Here is a 23,536-nt window from a genome sequence, read left to right on the forward strand (position 1 = left end):
GCCCTGCCCCCAGCATAGGTCACTCAAATTGAAGTTACCCATGATCACACAGCTTTTTTTCCTACATGGCGCACTGTGTGACACCCTGCTGCCACTATATTGTGAAGGTACCATGCAGTCTTGTCACTGAATATAATCTCCCAAAGTAACTTGGCAAAATTGATAGCAAGGCCATATACTGCATGGAGCAGGGAGGATTGGGGGGAGGGGATGATGAGAGAGAGAAATTGGTGTGTCAAGAGATGGGGGACAGGCATTGAGGATTTTGTTTAGGGGTGAATGAAATAATTTTGTCTAATTTTAAACCAGTTGTGCAAAAGCAGGATAGAAATGTTGACTAACATTCTTCAGTTTATGTTTAACTATGAACATGAGTAGAGTGATGGTAGAGGAAAAATATAAAAATGGGTCGGTGAGTGGGAAGAGTGAAAAACACAATTGTGAAAAAAAAAAAAGGGGAGGAGAGAAAAATTCCAATGAATAAAAACAGTATATATATTATATAGAGACTGCTCAGTTTTTGATAGCCTAGGTTTTGGGGCAGTAGTGATGTAGGGTATTCTTTTATCCATAATACATAGCGCAGGTTTCCCTTCAACTAGAGAACCAGTTCAAACAAATTATGGGGGGAAATGGTTCATGAACTCAAACCTTGCAAATTTCCTTCACTACCCACCATGCAAGAAAAAAAAAATTAGGTAGAGTCACAAATTTGTGAAACCCCTCCCCCACTCCTAAAAAAGTATATTGCCCTCCTTACTTGATGTAAGCACTTGAACTTTGGGAAATTTAACTGAAACCAAATCATCATTTATACTTAGAAACTTCTCCACTTTGTACACCACTCTTCGCATTATGTTTATTTCTTCATCAACACACTTTTAATATTAGATTAAGGAAGCAATATATTTTTGTACCAGGTGGCAGTTACTAAAGAAACCATCCAAGTAACATGAAAAGAAATAAAATATATTATTTATTACATTCTAGGCCATCTTGTGACTGGAAATGAACAATTTCCCAGACAACATAAGTGGCTATTTTAGCAGCAGATCAACAAAATTTGAATTTTTTGCACATTTTAGTAAAATATATTTCTGCCTGAAAGAAATTTGAAAAAAATAAAAAGTCCCAACCTCAACCCAAAATATGACCTTTCAGTCAAAAATGTGAAATTTCATGGATTTTTTTTTCTGTGAAAGTGGACTTTTTCAAAATTATAAACTAAACAAGAAAATCTTGATTTTTGAAGTATTTGAATTTTGTTTCACATAATCCCATCCTTCAAGAGATGGAGGTTACTGTAATTATATATTGGTGCTGAAGCAAAATTATTGCATAAAATTCAGTGTTTCACATATAACAATTATAAATACATTATAACAACTTTGTATTTTTTTTTGCACAACACATAATATTACACTTCCTGTGACTTTCATAGCTGAAAGAATTAGGCCTACTACACTACCGCTCATGTGATTAACTCAAAAAATTAATCATGATTAAAAAATTAATTGCGATTAATCACACTGTTAAACAATAGAATCTCAATTAAAATTTTAAAAATGTTTTTGGATGTTTTTCTACATTTACATTTCTACATTTTAAAATATATTGACTTCAATTACAACACAGAATACAAAGTGTACAGTGCTCACTTTATATTATTTTTATTACAAATGAAACAAAAGAAACATTATTTTTCATTTCACCTCATACAAGTACTGTAATGCAATCTCTTTATCGTGAAAGTGCAACTTACAAATGTAGATTTTTTTTGTTACATAACTACACTCAAAACCAAAATAACGTAAAACTTTAGAGCCTACAAGTCCACTCAGTCATACTTCTTGTTCAGCCAACTGCTAAGACAAACAAGTTTGTTTACATTTACAGGAGATAATGCTGCCCGCTTCTTATTTACAATGCCATCTGAAAGTGAGAACAGACATTCACATGGCACTTCTGTAGCCTGCATTGCAAAGTATTTACATGCCAGATATGCTAAACATTCGTATGCCCCTTCATGCTTTGGCCACAATTCCAGAGGACATGCTTCCATGCTGATGATGCTCATTAAAAAAATAATGCTTTAATTAAATTTGTGACTGAACTCCTTGGGGGAGCATTGTATGCCTCCTGCTCTATTTTACCGACATTCTGCCATATATGTCATGTTATAGCAGTCTCGGATGATGACCCAGCACATGTTGTTAATTTTAAGAACACTTTCACTGCAGATTTGACAAAACGCAAAGAAGTTAACAAAGTGAGATTTCTAAAGATAGATACAGCAGTTGACGCAAGGTTTAAGAATCTGAAGTGCCTTCCAAAATCTGAGAGGGATGAGGTGTGGAGCATGTTTTCAGATGTCTTAAAAGAGCAACATTCCGATGCGGAAGCTACAGAACCTGACCCACCAAAAAAGAAAATCAATCTACTGCTGGTGGCATCTGACTCAGATGATGAAAACAAACATGCATTGGTCCGCACTGTTTTGGATCATTATCGAGCAGAACCCATCATCATCATGGACACATGTCCTCGGGAATGGTGGTTGAAGCATGAAGGGACAGATGAATCTTTAGCATATCTGGCACATAAATATCTTGTAATGCCAGTCCCATGCAAATACCTGTTCTCACTTTCAAGTGTAAACAAGAAGAGGGCAGCATTATCTCCTGCAAATGTAAACAAACTTGATTGTCTGAGTGATTGGCCGAACATGAAGTAGGACTGAGTGGACTTGTAGGCTCTAAAGTTTTAGATTGTTTTATTTTTGAGTGCAATTTTTTTGTACATAATTCTACATTTGTAAGTTCAACTTTCATAATAAAGAGATTGTACTACAGTACTTGTAATGGGGGAATTGAAAAATATTATTTCTTTTGGTTTTTTACAGTGTAAAATATTTGTAATAAAAAAGAAATCTAAAGTACGTTTTGTATTCTGTGTTGTAACTGAAATCAATATATTTGAAAATGTAGAAAACGTCCAAAAATATTTAAATAAATGGTATTCTATTATTGTTTAACAGCACGATTAATTTTTTTAATCGCGCGATTATTCGCAATTAATTTTTTTAATCGCTTGACAGCCTTAGTTATAATGCCCATTGCCTACAGAACTTGAGAATCATAGTTTGGCTATTTATTGAGTAGGCGCATACAGATTTATAGACTTTCAGGCTAGAAGTGACCATAATGATCACTCTAGTCTGACTTCATACATAACACAAGCCAAAGAATCTCATGCACTTTCTGCATCAAGCCTGTAACTTCTGCTTGAGCTATAATATATCTTTTAGAAAAATATCCAATCTTGATTTAAAAATGTCAAGTGATGGAGAATTCAGCACATCTTTGGGTAAGTTGTTCCAGGGGTTAATTACCCTCCCTGTTAAAATATTTTTCTAGTCTGAATATGTCTAGCTTGAGCTACCAACCAGTGGATCTAGTTATGTCTTTTTCTATTAGATTAAAGAGTCATCTACTATCAGAAATCTATTTCCCAAATAGGCACTTGTAGACAGTGATTGGATAAATCTAAACCTTCTTCTGGATAAACTAAATAGACTGAGTTTCTTAAGGCTCTCAAAATAAGGCATGTTTTCCAGACTTCAAGTCATTCTTGTAGTTCTTTTCTGAATCCTTGCTTTCTGCTCAGTAGGGAAACTCGGTTTTAGTATTCTTGGGGAGTCATGTCATTCACTAGCTTAATAAAGGTGCATATATTAGTCAACTAGTAAGATTTTATAAGAAATGAGGGAACAAATGACTAGCTTTTATTTACAGTATGTCTGACCCACACCGAATACATAAATAAAGATGCACGCACAATGTAGACTACTCTTGAGAATGCCACTGCAGCCTTCTGAAAAGTAAACTTTCAGGATACAAGGTAAATGCAACTAATCCAAGTTAAATGCTTATATACAGAAATGCTAATAAAGAATGAAAGTGATTAGTGTTGTAAGTAGAATTAATGTCACATTCACCACACCACTAAACAAAATGCAAAATTTGAGAACAGCAGTTCTACTCATGTCAGCAATTTGCCAAACTGCACTTTGTATTTGCATTTTACCTTATTAACATGGTGCAGCAAAGAGAGGAGGAGACAGAAATAGCTTCATGGATGGCTAAAATCAAATTCCATATGAAATCTTGTTCTAAATTTCTCATTTTTCCCCTTCGGTAACCTCAGAGGCAAATCCTTTGTCCAAATTCCATACCTGTGGTTATCTCATAGCCCTGATACACTTACTTCTAGAAGGGCTGGACCTAAACTTTCTCCTCCTCACTCTGGGTTACCTGAAGGGTATTGCTCCCTTCACTCTCCCCTCCATACTGGTTATCTGGAAAGAAGAACCACACTTTCCTTCTTCTGGTTCTCCCTTCTTCCTGGCTACTAGACTATGTTTTTTCCATCCTCGTGTAGGCTATTCTGGAAACTGCTCAATGGCACAAGAAGAAATTCTTTCCTACCACTTAGACTCTGGATGCCCCCACTCACTGTTCTGGCTGGTACTTCAAGAGCACCAAGCAGCAGGACCCAAAAGTGCTGGTCAATAATGATGTGCCAACAGTACCAGAACAGGCTTACAACAAACTTTGCCTCCCACCCTCCTCCTGTGCAATACCCTATGCACCGCACCAGGTGTACTTTCAAAAAAACAGAGGAACTATTCATCTGTTTTCCATTTAAACAAACATATTTTCTCATAACCAGAACTTCTAAGCAGACAATCTTATATAGAGTGCACATACTGCAAAATCTTATACCTTGTTCTTTTTAAATGGATAGACTAGCATGGTCTTCAGTTTGCATAATTGATATGGACGAGGATGAGAGGGGGATAAATATCTTTTAGAGGAGTCCAAGGATGTCCTTTGGAAATTATTTTGAAAATTAGTAATTCTTGGTGCAAAGGCAAAAAATGTACTCTTCACAACTATTTTTATGAGGCCCAGAAATGTGTGTTCTCAGGCATAGATTGCGTATAGGGGCGAACTCCACCAGAAGCAGGGAACTCAAATCACCACAAACTTCCCTTCAATTTAGCAATAGATTTATCAAGGACAGGTTCCCAGGACCTCCTCTGGGGCACTACTGGTGTTACTGAGGAGTGATGATAGCCTCATAATCCTACAGAAACTCAACTATGCATTAAAATTTACAGGGTGAAATCCTCTCATGTAATTATAATTGAGAAACAATAATGAATAATTGGAATAATAATGGACTATAGTATGAGTTTATTAGAAACTATTATGTGAGATTGTATTTCATGGTCTACAAAGCAATTACAGTTGCTGTAGGCACTGTCATATGGCTTTGAGCACCCTACCCAGCCAGTCATTAAATAGCAAATTCAAATGTGCCTCAAAACTGCAGTCCTTATACTGACAAGCAGCCTCTAATTTTTCCAAGACGAATACTTGCAACCACAATTAGGTCTCTAGAAGTCTAAATCCTGTGGACAATCACAAAAATGGAGGTTCGATGAGTTCCTTTTAATTATCAATCTCTATATAATAAACAGAATTTTGAGAAGACTTCACTTAGCATCAGAGAGAGGCAAGCACTAGTGGCCTGAGCAAAGGACTGAGAACGTAAGATCTAAACTGGCTTTCATATAAGCCACCTCTGAGGCACTGGGCAAAACACTCACTCTAACTGCACCAATTTCTCCATCTGAGACATGAGGACAGTAATGCATACTTACTGACTTCCCATGCATGTCATGGGAATTAATTTACTGTTTATAAAGCATTTTGAACATGTAAAACACTATACAGTGCTAAGCACTATTGGTATTATTTAGTAGTTTTTTAGGGTGATAGTGTGCATTATTTGAAAGTAATAAGAGAAAGTTTGAAAGTGGAAAGTCAGGCAAGTATTCGAACAGAAAGTCAGAAATAGGAGAAGATCCACAGACATTTTACATATTTCTTCCTATTAACTGCAGGAAAAAATGAGATTTTGGAATACAGCAATGGATCTATTGGTGTATTAGTTAATAGATCTACTGGTTCTCCCAGAGACCCGTTTAATGATTTTAATGGAGTCTTGTGGGATTTCCAGTAGAGAGTGATTCATGGTTTACATTACCATCATTGTCCTTCCCCAAGTTTCCACTTATAGGGAAAAACTTTAATTGTCAGATGGGGCTACATAAAAGTCACACTGGAAGAGGCCCAAGTGTTCTGTTTATGTTCTGGGATATGCCAGCCTTCTCTGGCATCTGGTGGGGACTTTCTACAGCTAGGGTCCAACAACCTGGATTTGCTTGATGGACCAGAACTGGGCCCAGTATCTGAATCTGATTATGTTAGTTTTAGTTTCAATATTTCTCTTTACCTTGACTCACTGAGAAAAAAACTATTGTTTTATACCTTTTCATGAACCTTTTGCCCTGGCTCCATTCCTTCAATATGTTCGGATTCAGCAGGTCCTTCTCCGGATGCCATTTTCCTTTGAATGTGTGCATTTTGTTCACGTAAAGCTACAATCTGTGAATGAGAAGAGAAATAAATGGTTAACGTCATAGAAATCACCAAGCAGGTTAGCATGAAATGTATTAAGGACTTGATCCGATCCTTGCAGATACAAGGAGGAGCCATCTACCTGGCTTTAACTGTGGATTTGGGGCAGACATTTGTAAGGGATTTATAAAAATATTATCATTAATAAATAATAAAAATGATTAGGGCACAAACTTATAAAAATGATGTTTAAATAATATTGAACATATGACATAAATCAATAAATAGTAACAAATGCAATATTAAGGCTTGTTTACTCATATTTACCATCACTGAGTGATGGGGCATTTTTCATTTATTATTGGTTAGAAATCTGAAAGACCTATTAGGTAATTGAGTTCACTTCCCTACCTGGACAGGATACAGTCCTTCGTAAAGAAAACAACAGATATAAAGCACACTACAGGAAAACCTGGCCAAAAGGCCAAGAAGAAACAAGCCATTATGTAAAATGAAGTGTCTGTTCTAAGTGTGAATTTCATAACTTTCAGTGATTATGATATATATTTGTAAAGTGTAGTTTATGATGAGAAAGTCAACTATGCACAAATGGCAACATCTTACTCAACAAATATGCATCCTGTTTGAATTCCTTACTTTCCTAGTTAAATTACATTTGCTTGTATTTTAATTGTTTTTATGTTTAACCTATTTCAACTCTTATTAGTACTAAAAGGCAAACACAGTTTTTGGAGAGAAGCTGGATTCCCTTCTGGCTTGTATATTGTCATCAGACATGTTAATTAAGTTCCACTTACAGAATGTTTGTTACTGAAGATAATCATAGAATCATAGAAATGTAGGACATGAGGCAGGACCAAGTATACAGGTGTTTGTCTAACCATTTATTAAAAACAATGGGGATTCCACAGCCTCCTTTGGAAGCCCATTCCGGAACTTAACTATCTTGATAGTTAGAAAATTTCCCCTAATATCTAACCTATATCTCCCTTGCTGCAGATTAAGCTCATTACTTCTTGTCCTACCTTCAGTGGACATGGAAAACAATAAATACAGTCCTCTTTATAACAGTCTTTCTCATATCTGAACACTGTTATCAGGTCCCCTCTCAGTCTTCTTTTCTTAAGATTAAACATGCCCAGTATTTTTAGTCTTTCCTCAGAGGTTTCTAAACCTTTTATCATTTTTGTTGCTATCTCTGGAATCTCTCCAATTTGTCCACATCTTTCTTAAAGTGTAGTGCCCAAAACTGGACACAATACTCCAGCTGAAGCTCACCAGTGCAGAGCAGAGCACAAAAATTACTTCTTCGGTCTTAAATATAACAAGCCCATTAATATATCCCAGAATGCTACTTGCCTTTTTTGCAACTCCATCACATTGTTGACTTATATTCAATTTGTGATGGACTATAACTCCAGATTTTTATTTTTCCTTCTTAAATACTTTTCACTTTTCTTTATTGAATTTCATTCCCTTCATTCATTTCATGATGCACAGAATGGAAAGAGCCCAGTTTGACTCTGTACAGGATATATGAGACAGATATGCCTTGAATGATTAATAAATAATGTTTCCTTCTGGCCCTCAAAAATAAGGAAAGCTATCCATCTCTGTTTAGCCCAAAATGGGATCCACCTAAGAAGACAAATGGTTCACATCATGTGAGACACTTTGTCTACAGGGTCACAGATCAGCCAAGATTAGGCATTCCCCTCCAACTATAGAAACTTAAATGGCTAAATGAGGGTATTGTTCATTATCTCTCATAATATCCATATGGATAAAATCTCTTTCTCCCTCCCAACCTAGCTAAAAAGAACTCCAACTTACCAAGCAAGAGTCATACACAGCTTTCCTATTCAAAGTAGCCCATTGCACAATAAGTGGACCAGGATAATAAATGAGTGGGAAAGCTGCACATTAAACAACCACCGCCCTGTACTTTGAGCAGGGGGGGGGGGGGGGGAGATTGTCTGGCTGGCCGGGAGAAGAGGGCAATACTTTCTGGCTTGGGGGAAGGAGGGGAGATGTAAAACTGCTGGAAAAGCAGTCAGCGTGGTGGATGACTCACCACCTAAGAATGAGGGGTTTAAAAAGGTCAGCCTGGGCCTGTACCCTCCCCTCATCACTCGTAACAGGCTAGTGCAGGTACTCCATAAATTAAGGCAAAAAGAATGGATAAATGGCTTGGAAAAGCAATGAAGGAGAGGTGCTTGGTAACTGAGCCAGTTGGGGGCAGTTAGGGACTCTTTGATTGGTACAGCAGGAAGCCAACCCCCCATCATTATAGTCCACCTTAACCCCGCCTATGAGGGGGGTGGTCGGTAAGGTCCCGGCAAGGGAATTGCTGGAGGAACCTGGATTGGGGGAGGGGGGGCTGGTGAAAGCCCCTCCCCCCCAAATTGGCTGGAATTGGAGGTTCACAGCAGGGGATCTGCTGGAGGGACATGGATGGAAAGGTGGGAAGCTGGTGGAAGCACCCTCCCCCCCAAATTGGCTGAAATTGGAGGTTCCCAGCAGTGGATCTGCTGAAGGGACATGGATGGAAAGGTGTGTGGGGGGGGATTGGTAAAAGCACTCCTCCTCCCCCCTAGGTTAATTGTCAGGGTTTCACCTGCACTGCACATTTTATCTGCCAGGTTAGTCCCAGACGTCTAATAATAAAGTTGCCTCCAGATTAAACCCATATCCAATGTCTCCTGTCATTCTTTCAGCATAGCCAGACAAACTAGCAATGTGGCTTTAAGACTGAAGGTCAAATTGGGCAAACAGTTACCCCAAGAAATGCAAAACACATGATTTTACCCCTATTAAAAACTATACATTGTTTCCTTGTCAATCAAATATACCACGAATAATTTGTCTTTCAACCCAAATTAGAATCTAGACATTTGTTTGCCTTATGAGTCAGATCTGTATACTTCTATCCGTGGAAAATGTCTCTTTTTCTATTGTAAGTCCTAAATAATATGAAATGCTTATGTATAACCAAGGACTATGTATTATGTCCTCCAAATTTAGAAGATTATAAGGGTTTTGTTGGATTTCATTGTAAATAATTGCTGAATTCTAGAAGTAACAGTAATTGTCTGGCACAAGGAAGGAGAAATGTTAAAAGATATAAACCAGGGTATAACTTTAGGATATTAAGAGCAATTGCTTAAAAGGGGAGAGGGATTCCAATACACATCAAATAATGAAATACAATCTTTGAAAAGAAACAAACTTAAAAAGCCTCCAAAAAGAACAGGATTAAGGAAATTTGTTATACACCATCATCATCTACTAGATACCAATGGAAGCAGCAGAGAAACAAAAACCTGAAATTTGAGCACCCACTAGGCACATGTCCAATAGGAATCAGAGGGTGGGTCCCTCTAATGAGTCCTAGTACTGAGTCACCATGTGCTCAGATTCCTTGAGTGAACCCAACACAAGAAGCTGAAAAATCCTAAATGCGACCAAAGCCTGGACCAGCCATGTGGAAAGGACTTTCCCAATCCCAGGGTAAGTGATAAGAAGTGATGAGATTTCATTTCAAAGATTGTATTTCCCCTTCTATTCTTTATATACTCGTTCATTAGCCCATTCGTTTATAAGCCGACCCCCCAAGATGGTTAGGTAAAAATAGCAAAAACTGTATGACACTTTCATAAGCCGACCCTATATTTCAGGGGTTGGCAAACTTTGGCTCTTGGCCCGTTAGGGTAAGCCGCTAGTGGGCCTGGACGTTTTGTTTACTTGGAACGTCTGCAGGCACAGAGCCCCTCAGATCCCAGTGTCCCCGGTTTGCCATTCCCAGCCAATGGGAGCTACGGGAAGTGGCACGTCCTAACCTGCCAGCAGCTTACCCTAATGGGCCGGGAGCCAAAGTTTTCTGACCCCTGTTATATTTTAAAAGCTGGCATCATAAGAAACACTCAAAAGTTTTGCTAGAATTATTTTAATGTAATCTAACAAAAAAACTGTTGTTGTTATAATAACTGAATAAATATGTATTCACCTTCAAAATTACAGTCAATATTTAAAATCAGTAAATGGATATTTAAAACAATTAACTTAGAACAATATGAGACTTTAAAAAGTCTTAAAATCCGTCAAAGTCTGAATCAGTCTCTTATTCACCAAACAGTTCATTAAACTCGGCTTCAGTCACAGCTGCACCTGCATTGTCATCATAGATGTCGGCAGTGTCGTCTTCAGACTCAGATTCCTTCTCATTATCAGCGTCTGTTGTGTCATTATGGCATCATCTTCTGACCCATCGAGTGCATTGCTGATACAGCATTTCCTAAATGATTTTTCTATCATTTCTGAGGGAATGGACACCCACGCGTCCTTGATCCACTGGGCAACCAGATTGATTTCAGGCTTCATAAGATTCCCGCTTTTTGTCAACTTCGCCATGCCTGAGCACATCCATTCAGACCACATTTTGCATAGCCTGTCTTTAAAGGGGTTGTTCAGGCAGACATCAAGCAGTTGTAGAACTGAAGTTAAGCCTCCAGGTATTACAGCCAAAGTAGTTTTCATATTTTTGGCCACATTTTTCACCTCATCAGTCTTGTGTGCCCTGAACATGTCCCAAACGAGCATAGCAGGTTTCTTGAAAAGTGCTCTTGGTCTCTTATTCCACACTTTTTCCAGCCATTCAATAGTCCCACTTTCATCCATCCATCCCTTTTCATGTGCACATACAATGCCGCGAGCATGAAATTTCATGATTTTAGGCAAGGTTTTTCTTTTAAAAATAACAACAGGAGGGAGCTTTGATCCATTTGCCAAACATGAAAAAAACCACTGTAAAATGGATTTTTTCATGGCCAGTGGTTTTAATTAAAACTGTTTTTTCACCAACGCCGGTTACCGTTCTGTTGCTCAGGAGATCGAATGTCATTGGTGTTTCATCCATATTTCCTATTTGTGACAGTCCAAATGCATATTCCTTTTGATATTTTATAATAAACCTTTGGAAAGGTTTTTCTTCCAGATCTCTCGGCAGCTTTTGCACTATCTTTGTTCGCTGACAAAAACAGAGACCATGATGGTTCATGAAGTGAGTACACCAACCCGCTGGTGCGACAAACATTGCCGGCTTTACTGACTTGTATTTGTCGTCTTTCGACAGTTGCAGAGCATGCAGACAAATTCCAGTTCTAGTGACAATGTACCCATTTTGTGGACATTCAACAACCCAATTATCGAGATCTTTCTCTAGCTCAGGAAATTAAAGCGCACCTCGATGGACATTTTTTCTTGCTTCTTGGCATGTCTTTTAGTATTGTTTTATTTTTTCGCCATTCTCTTACTTGTTTCTCATTGATACAGAATTCACGAGCAGCGGCGCAATTATTGTTTGCTTCTGCATATTCAACAACTTTAAGTTTGAATGCTGCGTAATAAGCAGATCTTTTTCTTTTGATTTCACCGTTGTTCATTTTAAATACTAGTATGAAAATAGATTATTATTATTGTAGTTATAGATTTTGTAGGACTTTATGTAGGAATGTCACCTGCTTTATCACTGTCAAATTATTATTGTTCTTTGTTTATTTCAAAGCAGCCCTGTAGATTGGCATGTCTGTGGGGATAACAGGCTATTTCAATTTTATAAGAGATTCCATCAATTCTGCACTTTATATTTTCATATTGGCTCAAGACTTATGAGGTCCATTGGTAGAAATGCATGAAGAGATCAAATTACACAGTAGCGGACTGACACCAGTGCTATAGTACTATCATTCATTGTATTTTTCTGATTGGCTTGTAAGGCATAGCATTTTGTGAAATGCATGGGTCAAATGTCATGCAGATCTGAAGCACTGCTCTTTTAGTATTCCTTTCAAGCAAATTTAGTCCACTAAACGAAGCCTTTGCAACTTTAAAAGGCTGCAGAATTGACATCAATAAATGGGTCGGCAAACTTTGGCTCTCGGCCTGTCAGGGTAAGCCGCTGGTGGGACGTTTTGTTTACTTGGAGCGTCTGTAGCGAACTGTGGCCACAGGGTGCTGAGGGGCTCCATGCCTGCAGACACACTCCAGGTAAACAATGTATTAGATATTCAATTCAATGATTCCATAGAGTTTAAAATCATCAAATTTTGGTGTAGACCTGCTCATAAGCCGACCCCCGCTCTTTTATGCATCACTTTTTTACCAAAAATATTTGGCTTATGAACGAGTATATACGGTAAATAACTGTAGGTTATCTTGCTGAATCTACACCGTCTAGTGAGACCTCCAATAATCATATTTTAGATTTTAACTCCTTTATAAGTCCAAGCAAATTGGCCTTAGATTGAAATGAATTGTTTTAAGCAACTGCTTTTAATATTCTAAACTTGTCCCTTTTGGACTAAACTAGTTAAATAGATACAACTGCACTCTTCAACGTGCCGTAACAACAAATGCACCCTTGTAAGTGTGATAAATATGATGGGTCCTAAAGAATGGAGAATTGTTGATCATAAGTAAATGTAATAAGAAATCTTAGTAACTTGAACTGTTTTTTGATATAACTGCCAAGCCTCAGCTCTAGCCTGTGATAATTATTGCAAATCTGTTGTGTGTTTACAGTACTCACAATTGGTTGTGTCTACCTTTGAGTGGAGAACTGTTGATTTTATCTATCTATCTATCTAAAACAGAGGTGGGCAAACTACGGCCCGCAGGCCACATCCGGTTCGCGGGACCCTCCTTCCCGGCCGCTGAGCTCCTGGCCTGGGAGGCTAGCTCCCGACCCCTCCCCCAATGTTCCCCCTCCCCCGAAGCCTCAGCTCACTGCGCCGCCGGCGCAATGCTCTTGGCAGCCAGGCAGCGCAGCTGCAGAGCCGTGGCCAGACCTGGTGCTCTGGGGGGCGCTCCAGGCAGCGCGGTAAGAGGGCAGGGGAGTTAGGGGTGGTGGTCAGGGGGTGGGGATGTGGATAGGGGTCGGGGTGGTCAGAGGGCGGGGAACAGGGGTGGTTGAATGGGGGCAGGGGTTCTGGGGGGGCAGTCAGGAAGGAGAGGGGGGTTGGATGGGGTGGCGGGGGGCAGTGGTGGGGGAGGTACGGGGATGGTCGGGGACAGGGGGTGGTGGATTGGGCTGAGTCCGGGGGGGGGCGTCAGGGGACAGGGAACAGGGGGGATTGGATGGGGTAGGAGTCCCGGGAGGGGGCTGTCAGGGGGCAAGAAGCAGGGGGGGTCAGATAGGGGTCTCCCCTAACCGGCCCTCCATTCAATTTTGGAAACCTGATGTGGCCCTCAGGACAAAAAGTTTGCCCGCCCCTGATCTAAAAGAACCCAGCGTTAAACTAGTAAACAAATGCTCCCTGCACTCAATAACAATGGGTTATCCTTTGGATTCTATTATATACTGGCAAAACTACTTTGTTAGATTTCAGCTTTAAAATCTAACTGGCACCCTGGCAAATTCATAATTGACCCCCTTTCACACTTACAACTTTCAGATTCCAGGTTAAAGTTTATGTGAATGGAAGCTAGAAAAAGTAATCTATTTATTTGTAAATTGAGCACATTGGATCTGAAAGTCAGTGAGAGAAGGCACTCTTTGGGATCCGACACTGTCACTTTCACAGAGTTTTTTTCAGGACAGAGCCTTGCTTCAACCTTATAGCATAATTTTCAAAATTTCATTTTTTAACCTACATTTAACTTCCGAGTGCATGTGGTAACTCCACAATCAGCATTACACACGTGAGAGTGCTCAAAGAGGCAACAGTTTAAATAACTGATCTCAAATGTAAATTTTGTAGGGAAAGTCACACTTTTGAGTTATGAGCCAAATGGATTCACTACATAGTGAGTTCCAAATTATGGCTTTTGGTGTGACTCATTGATTTCAATGCAAAGACAAACTGAAATGCAGATTTTGACCCACAGTACTTATATGAAAATATAAAGTATTAACTGTAAGGAGGTGAGTTAATATGCAGTTCGTGATGGGGAAAAGGAAGGGATTTGGATTTGGATAATGTGTGCATTCGACTAAGGCCTGGTCTACACTAACCCCCCAAGTCGAAGTAAGGTACGCAACTTCAGCTACGTGAATCACATAGCTGAAGTCGACATATCTTACTTCGAACTTACCGCGGTTCAGACACAGTCCACACGCGGCAGGCAGGCTCCCCCGTCGACGCCGCGGTACTCCTCTCGTTGAGCTGGAGTACCGCAGTCGACAGCGAGCACTTCCTGGTTCGATTTATCGCGTCCAGACCAGACGCGATAAATCGAACCAGGAAGTTCGATTTCCAGCCGCCGAACTAGCGGCTAAGTATAGACCAGCCCTAATAGAGAAGAAACCCCAGGCCCGAACTGCAGGGAGGAGGAGGAGGAGGCCATCCTACTGCTGAATGGCTCCTGCAGCAACACAGGGAGCCCTCTACAGCCCCACTGTCATGGATGTGAATGGGTGGGGCCAGAGCAGAGGCCCTGGGCTAGGACTGCAAGGAGAATGAGACTCCAGCCATGGGGGAGGCCATTACACTGCTGAATGGTTCCTCCCCTCTCGGTTATCTAAACTTCCAAATATACTAATATAATCTGTGTTCCCTATGCTATTCGGAGAATTGGGCGTATACTGTATTTGTGTTTCTCAGCTCCTGGAATGATATGATTACGTGAGAACCTCAGCTTTCATTATTAAAACAAAAAAGTTAATTTTCTACCCTTTCATGCTGCAGAGAAAAGTTTAAAAATGTGAACTCTAAAGGCTGAAAAAGCAGAAGGCCTAAAAAGAACCCCAAAAGTATCCCATGATTCTGGGGGCCTGATTCATGAACATTTGGGGTTAGCAATTCTTCAATAATTGTGAAGTCACAGCACCAGGAGAAGCAGCTTTTCTTTCTTCTTGCTTACTCCTTTCTTCCCAAGTCAACAGCTTCATTGTGGCTACCAGTAGAAATTTTTTCCCCAAGCCTGGCACATTCCAATGGTCTCAGCACAAGGCTGATAGTGAGACCACAAGCTCAGTGCATAGAGGGACTGCACAAGCTTATGGGTTGTTCATAACCATTCACTATGACAAATAGTGAATAATAAGTAACAGTTTGCAACTTGTTTGTTGCAAGAGTACTTTGATTCTCCTTAAAATACAGGTGTTTGTACAAAAAGCAGCTATTCCCCAAACATTCAGCCACTCTCCTAACTTCATCACTCCTTGTGTGTTAAGGGTATGTCTACACTACCCGCTGGATCGGCGAGCAGCGATCGAGCCAGCGGGGATCGATTTATCGCGTCTAGTCTAAACGTGATAAATCGACCCCTGAGCACTCTCCCCTCGACTCCTGTACTTCACCGCCGCAAGAGGCGCAGGCAGAGTCGACGGGGGAGCGGCAGCAGTTGACTCACCGCAGTGAAGACACCGCGGTGAGTAGGTCTAAGTATGTCGACTTCAGCTATGTTATTCACGTAGCTGAAGTTGCATAACTTAGATAGATTCCCCCACCCCCAGTGTAGACCAGGCCTAAGAGAGCTGTATAATAATGATAACTCTGACCCAGTTGCCTGTTTGGTGTTGTGCCGCTTTCCTGGGTCTGCTTTACTATAGTCCAGAGTTTCCCATACCGTGAGTTGTGCTTCCATGGTAAGAGTGGTAGGGAGCAATGGAATAGGTGGGGAGAGGCACAGACAGGACTCTTAACTATTCTTCAGAGTCTCATAAAGAAAGCTTTCATAAAGAAAAAGGAAATCTCCTGCTGTTATGGTTCCAGAGAAAACATTCAAAATATGGACTAAGTATAACTGGTCCAGAGATGTCTGCCACAGTTTTTAGAGACCCTAAAACAATAGCTTTGAGGTCTGAACTGCCTCATTAATTTCAGTGGGGGCTAACTCAGATGCCAATGATGATACCTTAAACATCAACATCACTAACCATTACATTGCTCATCGAAGTATGTAAGGAAGAAGAGGAGGTGTCAAATTATGAAGATCTAAAATACAGGTAGGCCTTTAACAACACACAGCAGGGCTGAAAGGAAGATAAGATTGGTTTAATTTACCAGAAAGGGGAAGGAGGTTCTGCTGTCAAAACTTTGTAAAAAACTGAAAATCAACAGAACTGATGCTGTTTAGGATGGTATTCAGGGGAAGGGAGTGAGGAGGGTGAGAAAGAAAGAGCATTTCACAGAAACCTTCTGTATTGATTGATGAGAGGTCATTATGTTATGAGTTTCCATAACAAGAGTTTTATTACTTATGGTCTGAGTCCAGGTCTACACTTAAATTTTTTTACTTGCATAACTATGTTGGTAAAGCGTTGGGGTTTTTATCAATATAGATATGCTGGTAAAAGATGGCATACAGCGCTTTATACCAGTATGGCTTGTTCAGCTTTATTGAACAGGAAAAGCGATACTAGTAAAAACTCTTTTGAACCAATATAACAGTCTATATTTAAAAGCTTGACCACTTTAACTATGCTGGAAATTGGGACTCCTCCTTGCGGTTATACAGGGGCTTACAAAGTGAGACCGAATTATCAACAGAAGTACAGTAGTTATTAAAAAGACATGTGAAAAATGCAGAGAATTCCTGCAGCTTCCTTATTGTACTCTGCATATGCTCTTAGTACTGGAAGAAATGAGAAGTTTTTATCCTGTTCATTTCTCCCCTCCCCCCCACAACTTTCTAAAATATAGAGGGTAAAATTCTTTTCTTATTTACATAAAGGGACATGAAAATATAACTATGGTTCTACTGTAAAAATGACTCTGTAAAGGGAGTATCATTGTGTGCCAATATAACAAGCTTGGGGAAAGCACTATGCTAATATTAGTTATGTTTCTTTCCCCTTTTCTGTACTGTATCTTACCTCTCTGCTGTAGCATACACCAGAGTTTAGTTTTTGCACGACTTTGATAGCTATATCTATATATATTATAAAAAGTTAAGTCTGCATAATATAGATAGTGGAGGATCCTAACTTGTGCAAGCTCCAAGATGGACAGAATGTGATTTAAGAAACTCACCATACAAGTAAACGAGCCTAATTCTTGGAGTTGTAACATTAGCATTTATTGGAGGCCTCAGGACACTGATATATGAAGTACAGAGCTTATCACCTATACATCAGTTTGAATCTAGCCCAAATCAACAGGAATTAAAAATTATTCTCCTCTAATGCATGTTTTGGTGGTCCTGTATAGGATGAGACTGATGGGTTTCAGTTCCAGTTCCTACGTCACACACACCATCACTAATTGGCAGGCTCAGAAAGAGGCCAGTAACTTAATGGGACATGGAAACTATTATTCCTATTTTAAATCCACCCTCACCCCTTCACTCTCCCAGATCAGGGTTCACACACAGTCACAGAGCAGAGTGTATGGGAACCATGTTCTGCTGCTGCCTTGTATGTAAACAGAGGACTTCATGTACCAGGGCTGTCAAACCAAAGCCATTTCTTTTGAAAACTGAAGTTATGCAAATTATTTGCAAATATGCTAATTAACTAAATAATCTGCATAAAATTTCACACATGTAGCTGCAACCAGTGGTACGTGCAGTCATACGTACGTTACGCACAGTGTGTACCATTGGCAATGGCCATGAGGAGCAGTGCTGGTCATCCCACTAGCCACTCAGTTTTGGTCCCGATGGTTCTCTGGTGTGATGGGCAGTGTCAGGGCCAAAATTGAGTGAGTGGCATTGCAACCTGGTGCATGGGGAGGGGTTGCAGCACCACTCAGGTTTGGCCCCCAGATCCCTCTGTCATAATGACGGAGGTGGGGTAGCAAGGCCAAAATTGAGCGAGTGGAATTGCTGCTTGAGAACCAGGTCTGAAGGGAGATATAAGAAGCAACCTGTTCTCAGTAATGGAGAGACCTGAGAAGAGCAGCATACTGGCTGAAAAAGTTCTCCAGGGGACTTTTCCTGGGCAGTTCCATGGTGGACTGCGGGGGAAGGTGTACGATGAGGGGCCATGGGGCCAAACCTGAGTGGACCCTCAGGCGGCCAGTGCTGCTCCTCCTTGCTGCTGCCATGGGACTGGTTCCTGCACTACATTCCCCTCCCTGCCCCCAGTAGCCTGCCCAGTCTTGCCTCGCTACAAACAGCCCATGTTCGCCCTTCTCAGAGATATGGAGTGACTCTGCACCTGGGTGGAGCAGGCTGAAAGGTGAGGGCTGAGCACGGCGCAGACTTGGCAGGTGAAGTGCTGTGGCCAGTGGCTGCAGTAGGGATGGCATCACAGGGATTGATGGGGTGTAGCACATCAAAAATTTTTGGGGACATCTTTGGTTGCAGACAATATATGGCCACTACAGGGTCTGTTCAAGTAAGCTGAAGATGAAGATGCTGACAATTCTAAATGTTTAACTAGGTACATCACAAAACCATTCTTCTCAAAATACAATAATCACCACAGGAACAGCAAGTGATAAGAGCAAGAATTTAAATTAGTCATTCACTGTCTATTGTAGATCAAATTCATTCTAGTAATACTGAATATGAAACATATAGAAAAGGAAGAGCATGTCTATGTCTTTATATTTGTGCTTTTCGATTTATGATACCCAACTGAACAAATATATAACTACATTAAGAATGGAGATTAGCTACATTTTATTTCACCTACATACAAGTTAACCTTGTAAAGTACTTGTGACTGAAAGAATTAATAGTATTCTTCCCACTGAACTTTCACGTTAAAAAGACTATAAATACATAAATAAATAAATAAAAATATAATATTTGGGACAAAATGTCCATTTGCTAAAAAGAAAAAATAGTCAAAAAATTAAAAACAGGAATTAGTATAAACTACACAAATTTAAATTAATGCTATGCATTTTAACTACACTTTATTGCCTCTCAAAACTATAAAACAGAAATAAGAGCTCAGAAATAAGACCATCTAAATATGAGATAAAATACATAGATGTCTTTTTTTTTCCTCTCTCCCTATCTTTTGAGCTACAGATTAGAAGTCTAGCTCTCAAACTCTTTCGCTGAGTTGCTCTTGCTGACATTGTTTCCTCCTTAGCACACTTTGTAAAGCTTTCAACCTAGGTGATAGCTAGACATTTGAGTGTGACTCTAGTTCTGAATGTAAAGTTATAGAGCTGCTAGTCTCTTCATGGTTAGGGGTGAAGATAGCTTTCCAACACAAGCCCAAGACTGGCTCCCAACCAACTTTGCCAAACTAAATCAATCCACCTGAAATGTCACAGATGGGATCCTATATCAGTGTAGAAATTTTCTGGAAAGTTTGTGGCAAATCAGACGGGGAAGGTTTGGGGCAATATAAGTGTTCAAAAATTAAATACATTTCCTTTATATATTTGCTATCTTGACTGGGACATTTTCTCGGGGCACCCAGAACTGTGGGTGATCTTGTTACCACTGTGCCTTAGGAAAAGAGAGACATGCTGAAGCTAAACTGAGTGACAGCTCCCTGTCACCCCAGTCTGTTAGCTCCCAGACAAACTTCTCAGGACTCTGCCACCCATTATTTTGCCTTGCAGCTAACACCTGATGCACCTCAGTTTCCGTGCCCCCTGGAAGGGGCTGTGGTATCCACCCCTGTCACTGGACACTCAGAGTAATTATCCAGTCCGCTACCTCCAAAGACACCAGCTTACTTGATTCAACTAATACAGAGATTCAAGTGATACTGAGTGAGGATAGTAGAAACAGATGTAGTTACAAACCAAACAAAAGTATAACATGCTTCTAGGAGACTAAACATAACTTTAGCAGGCTAAAATCTTTGTCTAAGATAAGTTTCTCACCTAACACTACCTCCCAGTGTCTCCAGCGCTCTGGGCCGGGATCCAGCTTTCATGGGTATAAAAAGCACTGTCCTTTTTGCTCCCTCAGTGATGGTCTACCATAGGGTTCCCTTTCCTCCTCCACAGAAAAACCTTTGAAATATATCCCTTTGAAGTGTACCCCCAAAGTTCTTCTCTCCTGCTTTATCCTTCAGCATGCCAATGTCTCTCTCATTCTCCCGTTACCTTGCCTTCCTGTTGAGTTAATATGCAAATGAAGCTTCCTGTGTGTTGACTTACACAATGCTGATTTACATCAGAGACCTAGTGTGGTGGGGCGGTCGCCCCACCCCCTGAGAAAAGGGTTGGAAAAGGCCTTTGAGGCTGCGCAGGCTGGCAGCCAATCAACAAAGGCCTATAGGGAGCCAATCAGGGCCGGGCGAGGCCCTACATAAAGGCTGCTTAGAAGAGGAGAAGTCAGTTGCTCCCTGGCTGGCAAGGGAGAAGGACCGGCTCCTGAGGAAGGAGCTAGCACCTCAGACAGAGCAGTGCTGGGCAGGCTCGGGGGAGCAAGAAAGAGCTCCAGCCCCGTTACCTGCCACCCTGCTACAAAGGGCCGAGGAGGTGTACAGGGGCAAAGGGGAAGTGGCCCAGGGAAGGAAAGCGGACAGGAGGGGAACAAAGGAGGGTAGAAAGAGGCTGCCACTAGAGGGTCCCTGGGTCGGGACCCAGAGAAGCGGGCAGGCCTGTGTCCCCCTTCTTCCCCCCTTATACTGCACCTGGCCACAGATGATGGTGGCCAATACAGACTGCAACTTGTCCCCAAGCAAAGGGGCTAGACTGTGAGTTGCGGTTGGCCACTGAGGCAGGTGCGAGTCCCAAAGACTGCTGTTAACCCCCCCATCCGCTGGAAGGGGGTGAGTCTGGAATAGTGGGCACTGCCAGAGGAGACCATCCTGAAGAGGACGCCGCCGAGTGGAGAGCAACCACGTGCTGAGGGCACTCCGTGGTAGACAGAGCTAATTATCGGATCAACGAGTGGGAGGCGCCAGCGGTGGTGAGACTTGACCCCATCACATCTAGGCAGACAGGTAAATCAACATTCCTTTGTCTGGGAAAGAAATTGTTTATCTACCTGGCCTGCTTACACAGTTTCGACATATTTTTAGTACATACATATTCTTGAATAATGCCATAAATACATCTTGCAATGCTTATGATGACCAGTATGATATAAGCTTTGACATCCTACACAACTTTTTAAAATAGATAAATACTCTGCCAGCCATGTGTTAGGTGTAGTGAGTTTATCACGCCTGATACAAGTTGCTGTTACATGACAGGTTTCAGAGTGGTAGCCGTGTTAGTCTGTATCAGCAAAAAGAATGAGGAGTACTTGTGGTACTTCGTGGGCTAGAACCCACTTCATCAGATGCATGGAGTGGAAAATATAGGAGCAGGTATAAATACATGAAAGGATGGGGGTTGCCTTACCAAGTGTGAGGTCAGTCTAACGAGATAAGTCAATTAACAGCAGGGTTAGGGGAGGAAAAATAGCTTTTGAAGTGGTAAGAGAGTGGCCCATTACAGACAGTTGACAAGAAGGTGTGAGTAACAGTAGGGAGAAATTAGTATTGGGGAAATTAGGTTTAGGTTTTGTAATGACCAACCACTCCCAGTCTTTATTCAGGCCTAATCTGATGGTATCCAGTTTGCAAATTAATTCCAGTCTGCAGCTTCACGTTGGAGTCTGTTTTTGAAGTTTTTTTGTTGAAGACTTTTAGGTCCGTTATTGAGTGACCAGACAGATTGAAGTGTTCTCCTACTGGTTTTTGAATGTTATATTTTTCAGTCCATGCATCTGATAAAGTGGGTTCTAGCCCATGAAAGCATATGCCCAAATAAATTTGTTAGTCTCTCAGGTGTCAAAAGTACTCCTCATTCATTTTGCTGTTACATGACAGTGAGCCCTTTGCCAGTAGGCACAGAGGGGCTCTTAGGATCATCACCTTAACACAATGCTTGATGCCTCAGGCATCCTGATCTCCAAGTTTCTCCCTCACATGTGCAGACACTTATTTGTGACTTACAATGGACAATTTTCTAATATTGGAACTCTAGGGAGTTCCCACCAATATGGTGTCTCACCCAGGGTTAGTATTAGGCCTCCTCCTTTGGCCCCCTTCTTTCCCCTTGTACTTCACTCTATATTTGTTATCTCCCCTCTAAATTCTGCCTTGTGTCACATTTTTATGCAGATGTTGTATAGATCAACTTCACTCTAATTTTGTAGCTGTCTCAGCTTTGTAATTCCTCACTATGACATAAGTCCATTCAGTACAATATGCCCCAACTAAATATCCTGGAAATTTGCAAATAAACAGAACTCGAGCACTTTGACCTCTGCTCAATTTAGATATTCACTTCTGTTGCTGGGAATTTTGCTTTTGCCTCCCCTATCTACCAGGTCTGTACACAGGCATAGAGTCCTGTGGGGTTACAAAATATGTATCCGCATCCGATCGGTGATCCACAAACATGGTCTGTGGACACAAAGCAGATATGCACAGATTTGTAGGGCTCTAGATACAAAATTTGGATCTGCATCCATCCACAATCCGCAAACATGGTCTGCGGATATCTGCAGATATAAAGCAGATATCCCCAGATTTACAAGGCTCTACATATGCAAACCCTACAATCTCGAAAACATTGCTCTATCTCAACCGCTCCTCTGAAAATATCCTTATTCATGCTTCAATTTCCTTGTTTTGACTATAAAGTCCCTTCTTTATGGTTTCCCTAAGGCCCAACCTTCTAAATTTCAACCATTATAAATTGTGATAGTGTGACAATCAGGGTTCAGACACCCAAAGGAGAGAACAGACTGTTTAAATCCACAGAATGAGTAGTTAAACCAAACGGTTGCATACTGTATTACCGTACTATAAAAGTATATCGAGTAAGGTCTTTTATGAAAGCTTGTAATGTTCTGAACTTGATTGTCATTATGAGATACACATACAGACTGTGGTTATGAGTCTGCGTTATTTGTGTATATAGAAAACTGTGCTCATAGTCTACACTGCAAACTTCGACTACAGCTCACAGCAGGATGGTGAGCAGTTAAATGGGGAGAGGCACCTCCCCAAACCAGGTGTTTACGCAAAACTGGCTTCAAGTAAGCATTCTACCCTCTCTGACTATTACATTAAACATATGGTACATTAAACACTACAGATAATGCTACACCATCCATTGTCCAGCCCAGGAAAAGACAACAATAGACTATTGGAGTTAATGGGAAGACAA

At 40.8% G+C, this 23,536-nt stretch overlaps 1 protein-coding gene across 1 annotated transcript in view; it reads right to left on the reverse strand.

The window, feature by feature from the left end:
* PPFIA2 (PTPRF interacting protein alpha 2) overlaps window positions 1-23,536 on the reverse strand; it is a 624,013-nt gene that overhangs the window by 157,997 nt on the left and 442,480 nt on the right. Inside the window, exon 9 of the mRNA XM_026648822.1 lies at window positions 6,399-6,515. Within this exon, the coding sequence (XP_026504607.1) occupies window positions 6,399-6,515 (117 nt within the window). The remainder of the gene's footprint in view (window positions 1-6,398; window positions 6,516-23,536) is intronic.

This window comes from Terrapene carolina, unplaced genomic scaffold, assembly GCF_002925995.2.
Source record: "Terrapene carolina triunguis isolate 2854851 unplaced genomic scaffold, T_m_triunguis-2.0 Scaffold68, whole genome shotgun sequence".
Taxonomy (NCBI): Eukaryota; Metazoa; Chordata; order Testudines; family Emydidae; genus Terrapene; species Terrapene triunguis.